A 14,878-nucleotide genomic window follows, 5' to 3' on the forward strand; every position below is an offset into this window, starting at 1 on the left:
TGGTGGTGGGGATTTGTTAGAGATAATAGGGACAGGAGATGGATAGTCAGTGCTGGGCTTTTGGTCAATTTCTACTTCAAATTTAGACAATCTGTTTCCCTCCTTTAGTATTTAATGCTGAGGTATGTGTGGAATTGGTATGTTTGAATGGAATGCAGTGAGGGCTGCTTCCAGAGTGACTTTATGGCTCTTAACTTAAGAGGTTGTTTGGGAGATCCATCATCACATTTCTTGATGTTTTCTTGAATAGTAAAGAGCAGCTGGAAGGAGATTTTGAGGGCAGAAGATGGGGTGCTCTGGCGCCTTTCCACAGTAGGAATGGGTACGTAGTTTCTAATAGCTGTGATAATAAATAAAAATGCTGCTTGATTCCAACCATGGGATTGACACCCCCTCCTAACGTAATTTGGCCAAAAACTAACCTGAAGATGCATAAAAACATAACCCACTCAAATACAATATCTGGCCTTCATAGGATGTTGTAAGAGTGGGGTTTAAAGAAGCAAGAGACCTCATTGGAATATAATGCCCTAGAGTCCATTCTCCAAAGCAACCTTTCAAGAGTAGTTAAGAGCAGAGGACCCGAATCTGGAGAACCAGGTTCGATTCCCCACTCCTGCACATGTAGCCTGCTGGGTGACCTTGGGCCTGTCAAACTTCTTTCAGAACTCTCAGCCCCACCTACCCAAAAAGTTGTCTTTTGTGAGGGTGGGGGAAGGGAAGAAGCAAGCCACTTTAAAGGCAGAGATAAACGGGGTATAAAAGCTAACTGTTCTTCTCCTCTAGGGGAAGTAATCTAGTCGGGAATCAGAAAATCTTCAGGCAGCACCAGGAGGTTGGCAACCCTAACTTATGACCCCATTCTAAATTTTCACTTCCTCAGCAAATCACAGGCTTGGTACAATCAAAAAAATCGTGAATGGGCTTGCTTTTATTTCTTAATGAAGCCACACCATGGACACTTCAGGCTTGGCACTACTTTTTTGCTTTGCCCTCATCTTCTTGCCCAAAGAAGAAGCAAGATTCGCGCGGAGGGCAATTAGTCGTTGTGATTCGATTTGAACCGGATACCTACGCCTCCCGCTCAGTAGAACGCGAGCCCGGGAAAAGAGAGGGAGGGCACCTTCTGCGCATGCACTCTCCCACTTCTGTGGCGGGCTTCTTCTGCGCATGCGTTCTTCCGCTTCTCTGTCCGGCCATGCGCAGTAGCTCCGTTTGAATGAGAGGCGCGGCGGAGGCGATGAGCAGGCAGAAGTTCGCCCGGCCGGCGGCGGATCTCCCGGGAGCCATAGGGGCGCTCAGCCTGGCTTTACCCGGGGCGCGTGTCTCTCCGGAGTCGTTCCGCTTGGCCAAGTTCGACCGGCCGGAAGCGGTGGGTGATGAGGAGTGAAGGGCACTCTGTACACGCTCATGGGTGCTCTTGCCCTCATTCTGGACTTTATGTCCTAGAAGTCAATGCCAGTTTATCAATGTTCTTTGGTGGCTCCTTTGTCGGCTGTGGGGCAGAGCTTGAGGGAGGCGGGGGACGGAAAGGCCAAATCCTGGCTCCAATGAGGCTGGTTCACTGGTATCTTTTGGAAAGCATCTTTTCCCCAACAGTGTATTTATTTAAATATTGATACTGTGCTTGTCTCCCCAGGGCAAGGGGCAAATTGTCTTGCAACATCGTTCTCTCCTCCACTTTTTTATCACATCAACCTTGCGAAGTAGTTAAGTCACAGAGAAAATGACTAGGTCAAGGACGCCCAGCCTGATGCCATTGCATCGTTAGAGATTCAAGCCTGACACTGACCATTATGTTTATTATTTATTAAAATTTCTATAAGTCATCCCCTTGTCTCAGCATAGTTGGGATTCAAGGTTGGTGGCACATCTAAAATGACAATAAAAAGACAGAACCATATAATAGTTATAGATAAAAATACAGGCCATCTCAGGTCAGCAAGTATGATGCGTGTGCCAGCAGCCTAAAACACTTCTCAGTCTCCCCAATCCTTTCTAAATCATAGTCTTCCCCTCCAGAAGAACAGGAAGATGGGAACTCTTATTGTTTGTTTTGGAAGAGTATTAGGTGCAAACTTTTTTAGGGGTAGTAATTGATTACACGTACCTGCGAGACTGCCTTACCCCATATATCTGCCTTACCCCAACATCTCCATTTGGCAGAGGCGAATTTACTGGTGGTCCCTTGTCCCTCTATGATGTGGCTAGCCTCCACCCGGGGGCAGGGCTTTTATGGCCCTGGCCCCTGCCTGGTGGAACACTCTTCCTGCAGCTGCTAGGGCCCTGCGGGACCTTGGGGATTTCTGTAGGGCCTGTAAAACCGAGCTGTTCCTCCGGGCTTTTGGCCGCTGAGTCCGCTCCTCTCTGTTGCCCTATGTGTCATCGGCTTATCTGAACATCTGCCAGTCCCCTCCCGAGGTTTAGTATCGGAGGTCATCCATTTAATTATTTATGGAAAGGTTATTGCTGCTACTGTTTTTATTGTTTTTATTGGGATTATTTTATTGTTTTTTAGCTGTAATGTATTTTATTTGGTTGGCTTGTAAACCGCCCTGAGCCCATTGGGGGTAGGGCGGTCTATTAAATTGGATTAACAACTACTACTACTACTACTACTACTACTACTACTACTACTACTACTACTAATAATAATAATAATAATAATAATAATAATAATAATGATAATAATAGACAGTAGGGAAGCAGCAAGAAGTCCCTTTCAGGGGCCAGTGCAGTGTAGTGGTTAAGAGCAGTGAACTCTAATCTGGAGAACCAAATTTGATTCCCCACTCCGCCACATGAGCAGAAGACTCTAATCTGGTGAACTGGATTTGTTTCCCCACTTCTATACATGAAGCCTGCTGGGTGACCTTGGGCCAGTGACAGCTCTTCGGAACTCTCTTAGCCCCACCTATCCACAAGGTGTCTTGTGGGGAGAGGAAGGGAAAGGAGTTTGTAAGCCACTTCGAGTCTCCTTACAGGAGTGAAATAGGGTCTAAATCGGAACTCTTCTACCCTTTTATTTTGCAATCCTTGCCTCTTTCTGGCCCCAACCAGCGGTGGGATTCAGCAGGTTCGCACCACTGGCAGAACCGGTTGTTAAAATGGTGCTTGTAAACAACCAGTTGTTAAATTATTTGAATCCTACCACCGGAACCGGTGGTTAAATTATTTGAATCCTACCACTGGCCCCAACCTACAGGATTTGTGTTCTGCGCTGACAACGTGCTGGATATTACAACAAGAGAAACCTTCCTGGCTATTCTGCTAAACAGGGGAGGAGTTTTTATATTTATTTTACTTCTTTCATAACCCACCTTTCTCTGTGATGGGAGGGCTTACATAGTTTTCTTCTCCATTTTCTCCTCACTTATTACAGTGGTGGCGAACCTTTGGCACTCCAGATGTTATGGACTACAATTCCCATCAGCCCCTACCAGCATGGCCAATTGGCCATGCTGGCAGGGGCCGATGGGAATTGTAGTCCATAATATCTGGAGTGCCAAAGGTTCGTCACCACAGGCTCAGAATGAGAGTATGTGTGACTGCCTCAAAATCACCCAGCAAGCTTCCATGTAAGATATTAATACAATATCCACTTTTCAACATCTGTACAATCTAAGCAAAGTATACGTTAACAAAAAAAACAACGTAGCTGTAATTTTCAGAAGATTCTTATTGTATATCATAAAAGACCCAAAGTGTTGTTGATTGTCTTTGCCAGTGGTATGTTTATAAAAATTTATAGCTATAACTGTTCCACAGTATACAGAATTAATATATCAGAAATGTAATGTTATGTTATTTTATTATGACCAACCAGTCATTCTTTGCAGACTTATTTCCAGTATCTGAAAGGATACAGGATACAATATATTAAAAATTGTAATGTCTAATATATATTCTGGCTAGAATGTTTACCAGCCATGATATAATGAAAAATTTTTGATAGACAATTTGCAATTTCCTGGAGAATATAACTAAACATTAAGCCACGTGAGGTTTCTGCCTTGTCAATGGTTGCCAAAAAGATTTTAAATGTGGTTAAAGTCTTACAGAGAGAGATTTAGATGTAGCTGAAACCTTTCCTGTATTGTGTTTTGGTAGTTGTAAGCTGAAATTCCTTGTTTTTCACTTAAACATATTCTTCCATGTCCTTTAGATTCAGAGCCAGACCCTCCATTCAGGTCACAACTCCTTTAGCAAAAGGGATTTTAAATACTACCACTGATCTAGATTCAGATGGGAGCAATTGTCTTGCAGGAGTCTGTTTCTAACAGTCAGTCAGCCAATTGTCTTTTGAAACATGTCATCAGGGTAATAGACCTCCCCATTGGCCCTGCCAACTAATATTCAGGTGTATATTGCCTCTGAACATAATTCTGCATAGTTAATGTGGCTAAAGTTCTATCTTCCATGAACTGTTTTATTCTCTAAGTCAGTTTCAATAAACAGTAAACAATAATATCACTGGAAGAGTGGGCTAAATAGTTCTTTAAGTTGTGCGTGTGAATTCAGCGTTAATCCATGACAAACAGTGAAAGAAGGCAAATTCCATTCTAAGGGTTATTGGGAAAGAGACTGAAAATAAAATGGTCACAAAAATTTTATTTATTTAAATCATTTCTACCATACCTTTATCTGCAAGCAGACTCACGGCCTTGTGTAAAGCTATGATAGAACCGCTCTCAGGAGTTCATGATCTCAAAAGGTGTAACACAGACATTGGAATTGAGAATGATCTGGAGCTTTGAGGATCTTCCCTAGAAGGAAAACCTAGGCCCCTTCCGCACAGGCAAAATAATGCGTTTTCAAACCACTTTCACAACTGTTTGCAAGTGGATTTTGCCATTCCGCACAGCTTCAAAGAGCACTGAAAGCAGTTTGAAAGTGCATTATTCTGCATGTGCGGAATGAGCCCTAGTGTCTGTTTTTGTTTTGCTTTTTAGTTTAGAAGAAAAAAGCTATTAAGAAAGGCTTGATAGAGGTTTGTAAAATTACAAACAGTATGGAGAAAGTGGATGCAGGAAAAATGCATCCTTCCACAATACCTTGTTTGTTTATTGCATCATTTATACCATGCCTTTCTACCTAGTGATCACCCAAAGCAGCTTACACTGTTCTCCTCTCCTCAATTATAGCCTCACAAGAATCCTGTGAAGGGGTTAGGTCAGTGGTGGCGAAACTATGGCACGGGTGCCAGAGGTGGCACTCAGAGCCCTCTCTTTGGGCGCACAGAGTTCGTCATGTGGGGGGCGGAAAATCACCCCCCACACACACATGCACCTAGGCTGGTCTGGGCCGCTGGGCATGATGTGCGCACAAGCAGGGAGGACTCGGCTCGGGGGCCTGGTGCCTTTGCTCCTGGTGGCTTCTGCCCAAGGGGGGGGGAGGAGGTGGTAATGCTAGAGAGGCACAGAGCGGCGCGCGAGGGACTTGCTGGAGGCTAGAGCAGGCTGGCCCCTGCTCGAGGAGGTGGGGTGGAGGCAGAGGGGTGGGGCAGAAGCGCTGCAGCAGCGCAAGCCAGAGCTGCAAGTGCACGCAGGACCTGCTGGAGACTGGAACAGGCTGGCTGCTGCTGCTCGAGGGGCTGGTCGAGGGGTAGCCGCCAACTACCACGAAGTTTACTCCCAAGTAGCTTGCACCTCGGAGCCAACCGTTTTTTCTAAACTAAAACCTCAGTATTCAGGTTAAATTGTCGTGGTGGCACTTTGCAATAAATAAGTGGGTTTTGGATTGCAGTTTGGGCACTCGGTCTCTAAAAGGTTCGCCATCACTGGGATAGGTGTATGACTGGCCCAAGGCCACCGATCAAGCTTCCATGACAGAGTGGACATTTCAACCTGGGTCTCTCTGATGCAAGCCCAGCACTCTTAACCACTGGATAACACTATACTCACCACTCTACACTATCCCAATGAAACTGATTGTTGGTAGATTCAGGACAGATGGAAGAAGGCTGCAGATTTACTTATGACATTTACCACCATGAGATATGGATATTAGCTTTAATAGTTTTGTAGAGGAACTGGGCAAATTCAGGGATGTCTGAGTTTACTGCTCCATTTAGTGCTATTATGGCAGTTAAATGGAACCTCCATTTTCTGAGGCACTGTGTTTCTGAAGACCAGGAGCTGGGAGGCACCAAGGAAGGGCTATTGTCTATGTCCACTGGGCTTCGTTGAGGTGTGTTGTGTGGAAATCAAATGGCTTTGGATGAAATCCAGCAAGAGTCTTCCTGTCATCTCATGAGGTTTGCTTTCTCTTCTTAAACAGAGTTTCGTTTTCTGGAAGCTACTGTACTCACTGCTGAAGCAAATCCAAGGTGGTATCTGGAAGGAGCCTGTTGATACAGGTAACAAAATACTATGTTAATTCATGCTGCGATCTTATGCAGAGCTGGGAGTGCCCGTGCCCTTGAATTAGATCCAATGACTCATTTCAGCTACAAGTTCCTTTGATACATATGACAGAAGGGTTCTAACTGATAGTGGGGGACTTGTGTGACCCAAACTTAGATAGAATCAGCTGTCAATAGTATTGTTGTGCTGTGGGAAGAAAGTAATAACATAAAGGAAGTGAAAGATAAATTACAATTAATACCCCAAATTAGCATCTCAGCATGTTGTTGACTAATGAAAGATAGCTTCAAATTAATTAGATTAGACATGTGATGTGTGTGTTAATTGCCATAAACTTGCTTCTGACTCATGCTGACCCTGTGAATCAGTGTCCTCCAAACCATCCTATCTTTAATAGCCTTCCTCAGGTCTTTCAAACTGAATGCTGTGCCTTCCTGTATAAAGTCAATCCATGTCATGTTGGGTCTTTCTCTTTCCCTGCTGCCTTCTACTTTTCGTAGCATTATTGTACCTTTTCAAGTGACTCTTGTCTTCTCATAATGTGACCAAAGTACAATAGCCTCAGTTTAGTCATTTAGAGCTATGATACTGTCAATAAAAGTATACCCGTGATAGCTAGTTAGCAAAATGTAAAATGTTGGTTGTCCTTAATGGATGTTCTGAATAAGTGTCAGGATAGAGCTTCGTGGCTGGTCTTTCTGGCTGTGGTGTCAGTTCTTTGGCTGCACCCGTTGCCCACTGAACAGCTGGATATTGAGGTTATTGAGCAAGCCTCTTGGGAAATCCAGGTAGGCTTCGCATCAGATGTTTAAGTCCTTCATGTGGTTTAAGCCTCCTGCATTGTGGCCCATGCATTGATAACTGGCTTCCTGTTGTGAGCTTCCAGAATGAACATCTTGGAAATAAGGTAGCTGGTTTATGCTTTCTCTGCTTTGGAGACTTGGTCCTGATAGCAATTCAGAGAATTTTCACCTCATTCCAGAAAAGAACTTTCACCTCATTTCAGTGGAGGAACCATTAACGCCACAGTGCCTTGAGTCTTCCCATGCTTAACAGGGCCTGGTGGTTACGCTCTACAAGAGCACAATCCAGTACCTTAGCCTAATGACCATTGATACTTTACTGGTCAGGCTTCCAAAACCGTGGAGCTGGCTTTATTTCCTTCCGGTGTTCAATCCACGTTGAACACACTCCATTCTCTTGACCTTACAACTCATGGAAATGTGTAAACTAGAGTCCTGGCTGACCTTCTCAGCCCTTGTCCCATAGTATGCCCTTCAGCAGCAGTGGCGTAGGAGGTTAAGAGCTCGTGTATCTAATCTGGAGGAACCAGGTTTGATTCCCAGCTCTGCCGCCTGAGCTGTGGAGGCTTATCTGGCTAATTCAGATTAGCCTGTACACTGCCACACACGCCAGCTGGGTGACCTTGGGTTAGTCACAGCTTCTCGGAGCTCTCTCAACCCCACCTACCTCACAGGGTGTTTGTTGTGGGGGGGAAGGGCAAGGAGATTGTAAGCCCCTTTGAGTCTCCTGCAGGAGAGAAAGGGGGGATATAAATCCAAACTCCTCCTCCTCCTCCTCCTCCTCCTCCTCCTCCTCCTCCTCCTCCTCTTCTTCTTCTTCTTCTTCTTCTTCTTCTTCTTCTTCTTCTTCTTCTTCTTCTTCTTCTTCTTCTTCTTCTTCTTCTTCATGATGTCTGGGCCATAGCTGGTGCAGCATTTGGGTAGGATATCCTGCCATCTCCTCCTGATGTTGCACCAGCAACTGCCTTCAGGCAAGTGACCTTCCTAGATTCCTCTCTGTGGCATGGTGAAGAGACCCAAAATAAGGAAAGCAGATTTCTACAGCTGATGTTCCTCAAGTAATCCATCTGTGAAATCACACAACTTGCTCTTTGTTCCCTGTTCCACTTTGTTTCTGGGAGAGCCAAAAGAACTAAGCAGAAAGGCACGGACACAATGAAAGTCAAAGTTCTCTCTCCAGGAGAAACTCTGAATACTGATTCTTTGTGACTGTTACACACCCAGTCAGTTACAGACAAGGAACCTGGTTTTCTGTCATACCTCCTTAGGCACTCAAGTCCGTTTTGTTAAAAGCGTGGCCTTCAGCCACGGCTACAGAAGGCTGGAATTCTATGAGCTTCCTTCCGATGGTTCAGTGGGGAGCAGGGAACTGCTGTTGGTGTTTTCCTGGTTCCTGTGCCGTTTCAACCTGCTGGAACTTCTGTTGATGCTGAACAGGGTGAAGCTCTGGGATGAAGTGTCGCTATGCCCGGTGAGTCATCAGAGATTTTGAATATATATCAGTTTTTTTCATTCAGTTTGCTAAATGAGAGATTAAACTTGAACCCTGTAGAGGTGCCTGTATATTTTCTTTTTTTAAAAAAAAATTTGTATTGATATTTTGGATTGTTACAGATTTATGTTATATTTCTTTATGTTTCATCCTCCATATCCTTTTACCCCCTTTTCCCCCCAGTCTGCCCCCCTTCTTCTTCTTTTCTTTAAATGTGCAGCAGCAGGTCCATTCTTTCTAGTCTTCTTTTCCAGTTTTCTTCTGTGATTCCAATTTCGTTTAACCAGTCTTTGAATTCAGTCCAGATCCATATCATATCCTTTTGTTTTTCTTGCCATATTTGGTTTCTTGACATTATGTCAAAAATTTCTAATTGTATTTGTTCCTATTTATATTCCAACCATTTCTGTATTGTCCAGATTCTTTTGTCTTTCCACCCTAATGCTATTACTGCATGGGCCGCTCTGATCAGAGGTGGGATCCAGCAGGTTCTCACCAGTTCCCGAGAGTGGGTTACTAATTATTTGTGTGTGCCGAGAGGGGTTACTAATTGGGTCTGCTTTTCCGTTAGAAATTCCATTTGGTCCAAAAATCATAAAGTCCTGTTGTTTCCTATGTGGCTGGTTAGCGAAGGTAGAAAACGGGATAATTCTCCCTGTTGGGCTGTTTTAAAAACATGTTTTAGAAATGTGGTAAAGTTCCTTGTTTAAGGAAAGTATCCTTCTTTTGATTTCTAGAAACAAAATTAAATATTTGAAAGTAATAAGTATTTGACAGGCAATTAGAGGAGAAGTAGTTGTTTCTGTTGGCAGTAGGCGATAGGACTTGCTATAATGAGTTTAAATTATGGACAGAAAGATACCAGCTGGAAATTAGGAACTTTTTTTTTACAGTAAGAAATTTTTACAGTAACAGAGAAATTATTAATTCCCCGCCCCAGAATGCCCGGCCACGTCCCCATCGTGCCCCACCCAGCCCCATTTGCGCTACGCTACTGTTTGAATCCCCCCACCATGGGAACCTGCTACTAAAATTTTTGAATCCCATCACTGGCTCTGATCATAAGTTTAAATAACATTCTCTTTCTTTGTTCTATTATTGTATGTTCTAGTATACCTATAAATAATAGATCTATGTTTATCTTTAATTTTACTTTCACATATGTTTCCATGTACATTATAACATTTTCCCACAAATGTTTTACCTCTGGACATTCTAACCACATATGGGTATAAATTGCATTTTTATCCCCACAATGCCAACATTTCGGGCTGAATCCACTTATCATATATGCCAGTTGTTTTGGCATTCTGTACCATTTTAAGCCTGTATATTTTCTGGATATTTGTGGCTTGGTGGCATCATCTATATGAAGTGTATTGAAAAACAGAATCAGGTAGCTGAAGGCAATCTTCTTGCTTCGTGTATCAAGCAGTTCAAGTTACCATACAGAATTGTCCTTGTGAACTTTATAGAGACCCAAAAAGATCTATGTGTATCACTGTCTGTTCCTTTAAAACTGCAAGACTGTGGTCATTAAAAAAACTGTGCCTTTACAGCAGCATTTTCTGGAAACACTGCAATACTGAATTCCAAGACATAATTCATTCCATGGTGTGCCATGGTAAAATCCCCATCTATAAAGACCATCTAGTGGACAGAGCTTGTTTAGAGCGATGACATCCAGTTCTCCTCTTGTCAGTCATTGACCCATGCGTTAACACATTAAAAAGCTTGACTTTTCTCTTTGCTAAAATGTTACACCAGTCACTGAAGACTTGCGACCGTCCCCCTCACCTTCCTAACTTTTTAAGGCATGCTAGTCACCTTCTGACTAGACTTGTAAAATTTCCCGCCTTTTCTCAGGGACTGAGCAACTTCAGATGGTAGTGTGTGGTGAAATAAAGCACTATTGCCCAGCCAGTTATTTAAACCTTTTGGCAAACCCCCTTTATCAGGGCACCAAAATAATATTGAAGCAGGTTCAATCAGACCGAATCAACATTTGTTTAACAGAAGGGATGCTATAGGTATAGGAGAAAACTTAGATGGAAGGTGAAGTAGGAGATAAATATATACAAGAGCTTTGGCTTAGTATTCATTTCTTAGTTTCATCCACAGGGCTCATTAAGCTTCTGTTTAAGTAGCTCAGATGTTCAAAGATGTTCTAGTTTCAGATGCTTCAGGCTTAAGGATTATAACTGGGATCCAACAGCTAGTATTTTCCTCAGTACTTACACACTCAGCCTTGTTTCAGTTAGAACCCCAAAACCTAAACATGACTGTCTGTGGAGATAAAACAAAGCAAAAACTCAAATACACCAGACTAACTGGTCCTGGGAATTCTTCTTTCTCAGAAGATCTATTCCTTTCTGGTATATTTATTTGGCCCCCTGTGGAAAGACTCTAGTCATCGACCTCAGCTTTGGCCCTTCAGTAAACATCTACTAGTTCTCTTGTTTGGGCATCATTTTGCTCTCTCTCTCATAGTTCAGGCTGTCATAGGTTAACCAGTTAGGTTCCTCACACTAACTGAAATACTCTCTTCGAGTAGATATGTTTGTCACAGTTGAGGCAATCTGATGGAATCAGCATCCAGAAGATCCTCAAAGTTTTCCTGTCAGAGAGATATCCTCCCTCTCTGAGTCATCCCGTTGCTACACCAGTCAGCGTACAGGTTAGCACATCCAATTACTCTGACTTATAAACCTGGCCTTAGACAGAGCTGTACTTTTTAGGCGCACATATACTGTGCAGTCCGTCAGAAGACTACAGCGAGGGGCCTTTATCAAAACCTGTTCTTAGCATAACAATTTCTTTGGGAAAACTTTTCCTCACCACTGTTCAGCTTTGGTGAGGTCCCATTCGAATTGGCGCCAAAGCATGTAAACGGCAACCCAAGAACATCCACAAAGTATTTCTTAACACACAGTGTCCTGCTTCTCTGTTGGTTGTGTGGATGTGATCATGGTTCTAATGCAGAGATCAGTCAATAGCCTCACAGTATCCCCTTGGAAAATACCCTGAAGGGTAGTGGAACTTGTGGTGTTGGTCCCACAGGGCTGTGAAGACAAGTTAAGATAACTTCCACTTTTTTTGCAAGCGTCACTGTTGAACGTCTGTCCAGCACCAGCTTTCAGTTTGATTTCTGCAAGTCCGGAGGTAGCAAGAAATGCTTGCACAGTGCCTTTGCAAGATGTCACTTTCTTCTCTGTAGACATAGAAATTGCTAAATCTCCTAACCCAAGCCCTTAAAGGGAAAACAGGAGAAAGTCATTGTGATGTAGAAGAAGAAGAAGAATTTGGATTAATACTCCCCTTTCTCTCCTGTAGGAGACTCAAAGGAGACTCAATCTCCTTTCCCTTCTCCCCCCGCCCCACAACAAACCACCTGTCAGTTGGGTGGGGCTGAGAGAGCTCTGAAGAACTGACTAGCCCAAAATCACCCAGCTGGCATGTGTGGGAGTGCACAGGCTAACCTAGTTCCCCAGATAAGCCTCCACAGCTCAAGTGGCAGAGCAGGGACTCGAACCCGGTTCTCCAGATTAGAGTGCACCTGCTGTTAACCACTACGCCACTGCTGCTCCATCTCCATTTCACAATAAACAGGGGTACCATTCCTCTGTTTTATTGTCACAACAACCCTATAAGGGTTGTTTGTTTTTAAATTAAAACCGAATAAAGATTTTTTTTAAAGGCATGGAAAGCTGAGGCAGGCCCAGGTTAACTCAGTGAGCATCATGATTGCAGGGGTTTGAATCTAGCTTGCCTTAGTCTGACTGCATTGTACTGATGGAACCCTGGGATCCAGAACTCAGCGTCAGACTCGACCTTCTGTGGGGGCGAGACAATTGCCATTTTTGTCCCCATATGTTTTCATTACAAGGAAATGTCAGCTCAGTTTCGTTTCATTCCACTCGAGCGAGCAAAAGACTTTTCTTATTTGAAAATTGGGATGGGTTTCCTGTGTCTGTAACTCCCATCTTTCTGTGTCTCATTGATCCTCCGCCGGCTTCTGTGGGGTCGCAAAACTCAGGGCTCTTCAAAGCTTGTGTGATACACTTGATTGGGCTGAGAAATAGCTTTATTATATCCGCGTTCTATATGCCATTGAAAGTGGAATTCTCTTTAATGTAAGATGAGATCATTCAGGACGCCATGGGGAAAGGGTGGGGGGGGGAGAATTCCCTAGCCTCGGCCCCAGGTGTTATTTGCTACAGAGGATGATCACATTCAGGAGCGAGCAGATGGTTTCAATCCTCATGGTACATACAGAATATGGTTTCATTCCAAATACGCCATGCATTTAATTCAGCCATTGCGTCCCTGTGCATTCGTCTCATTTCTACTAATTGTGTCTTTTTAAAAGTACTATTAACTGGATATCCTTGTGGGTTTGTCCACGATAAGTAAAAGTCTTGCCTTTATGGTCTTTTCATACAAAGATTTTGATTGATGTATCCCGTTGCTGTGTGCAGGAGTGGGATGGAGTGAGGAATATGGAAAATAAGCTAGCTTTGTGCAAACAGCAGCTAGCATTTAGACACAGATGGGAGCATGTCTCCTACTAAGCCACACAGGCATCCTCTTGGGGCAATATAGTCAGCAGCCAGCAGGGTGCGCTGCTTGCAAACTGTGCTCAGAGCCTCCAGGTGGAGAGTATTCTCTGCTTGGGCTTCCAAACAGCAGTGGGTTTATTTTCAGTCGTCCAATGTCTGATGCCATCCTCTGAGTATCCGCCTTCCTGGCTTTACTTCTCCATGGTTCGTTCTTTCTCAGAAAGATTGCCATCTATGCACATTGGCAAGCCATCCAGATAGGGAGATGCAGTTTAGAAGATCCCACCCACACTTACCATTTTCCTTGCCTCAGCATCAGGGCCACATCCCATCTCCAGCACGAGAGAGTTTTTGGGGTGGGTGGGGGGAATGTGTACCATATATACTCGTGTATAAGTCGACCCGAATATAAGTCGAGGCATCTAATTTTACCACAAAAAACTGGGAAAACTTATTGACTCGAGTATAAGTCTTGTCCAGCTCACCCAGGTAGACTGACTGACACCTGCCGAGAGCCAGGGGCCGGCCACCGCTGAGAAGAAGGCAGAGGCAGAGAAAGAGTCTGAAAGGGGGAAGGCAGAGAAGGAGGCTGAGAAAGCTGCTGAAAGGGGGAAGGCAGAGGAGAGCGAAGATGGGAGAGGGGGAACAAGAATTAAGAGGGACCCTCACTCTCGTATAAGTCGAGGGGGGCTTTTTCAGCACAAAAAATATGCTGAAAAAGTAGACTTATAGGCGAGTATATAAGGTAATTGCTGTTCTATAGCTCAGGAATCCTATTGCCACTATCTACTAGTTCTTAAGATTGCTTGCTTTTTTAAAAAATTAAGTCTCTACATCCCTTTTCATTGCAACAAATAGAGCTGGTTTGCAGTCAGGAAACTGAAGGAAGAGCTGTCCTTGGCTATCAACTACAACTTCTCCTGCCTTTGGGGAAAAGATACATCCTTCTCCACCACCCATTGATGACCTTAATTTTTGTAAAGGTCAGGAGAAGGGCATTTGTGCCGTCTTCTCCCCAAGTCCAGGACAGTGGCAGAGAATAGTTACTTGAACAGATTCCACACTGCCTTCTACAGCTGGATTCGCTGGATATAATGCAAGATTAATATATTGGCTTCACGTTCCACCCATGCTGAGAAGCTTCCACCAAGCTCCTAGCAGGTCACTGTTCACCTACTGCAGGGGTCAGCAACCTTTACCACCCAAAGAGCCATTTAGACTCGTTTTCCATGGCCCCAAAGATCTACTGAGCCGGAGAGGTGGCTGTTGGCCCCTCCACTCATCTTTTCTGGAGGGACACGCCCATGCTACCCTCCGACCTGCAGGCCAGGTGGAGCCGCAGTATCAGGCTGAAAGAGCCGCGGGTTGCAGACCCCTGACCTACTGAGAGGGCTTTTGTAACTGGAAAGAGATGCGCTCTTCAGGTGCATTTCTGTGATGAAAGAGAAGCAGCTCACAATGGCTGGCTTTTAGAGAAGAGCCAGAGTTTGGGAGCCACAGCTTTTGCTCTTTCTCTTTCATACACACACAGAGAGAGACACTGTGAGATTGATGAAAAGCGAGAGACTGATTTATTTCCCAAGCTGATCCATAAACTTCCTCGGCCATCATAATCCAGGGCATTGCATCCTGTTTTTAGCAAGAACACTGTTGACTGAC

General features: G+C 44.1%; 1 protein-coding gene across 2 annotated transcripts in view; it reads left to right on the forward strand.

The window, feature by feature from the left end:
* The first annotated feature begins 1,215 nt into the window (after positions 1-1,215).
* TEDC1 (tubulin epsilon and delta complex 1) overlaps positions 1,216-14,878 on the forward strand; it is a 45,071-nt gene continuing 31,408 nt past the window's right edge. For both annotated transcript variants that reach the window (XM_048495828.1, XM_048495829.1), the window contains exons 1-3: positions 1,216-1,372; positions 6,280-6,358; positions 8,437-8,639. In XM_048495828.1, the coding sequence (XP_048351785.1) occupies positions 1,220-1,372; positions 6,280-6,358; positions 8,437-8,639 (435 nt within the window). In that variant the 5' untranslated portion in view covers positions 1,216-1,219. The remainder of the gene's footprint in view (positions 1,373-6,279; positions 6,359-8,436; positions 8,640-14,878) is intronic.

This window comes from Sphaerodactylus townsendi, linkage group LG05, assembly GCF_021028975.2.
Source record: "Sphaerodactylus townsendi isolate TG3544 linkage group LG05, MPM_Stown_v2.3, whole genome shotgun sequence".
In the NCBI taxonomy this organism is placed as follows: Eukaryota; Metazoa; Chordata; class Lepidosauria; order Squamata; family Sphaerodactylidae; genus Sphaerodactylus; species Sphaerodactylus townsendi.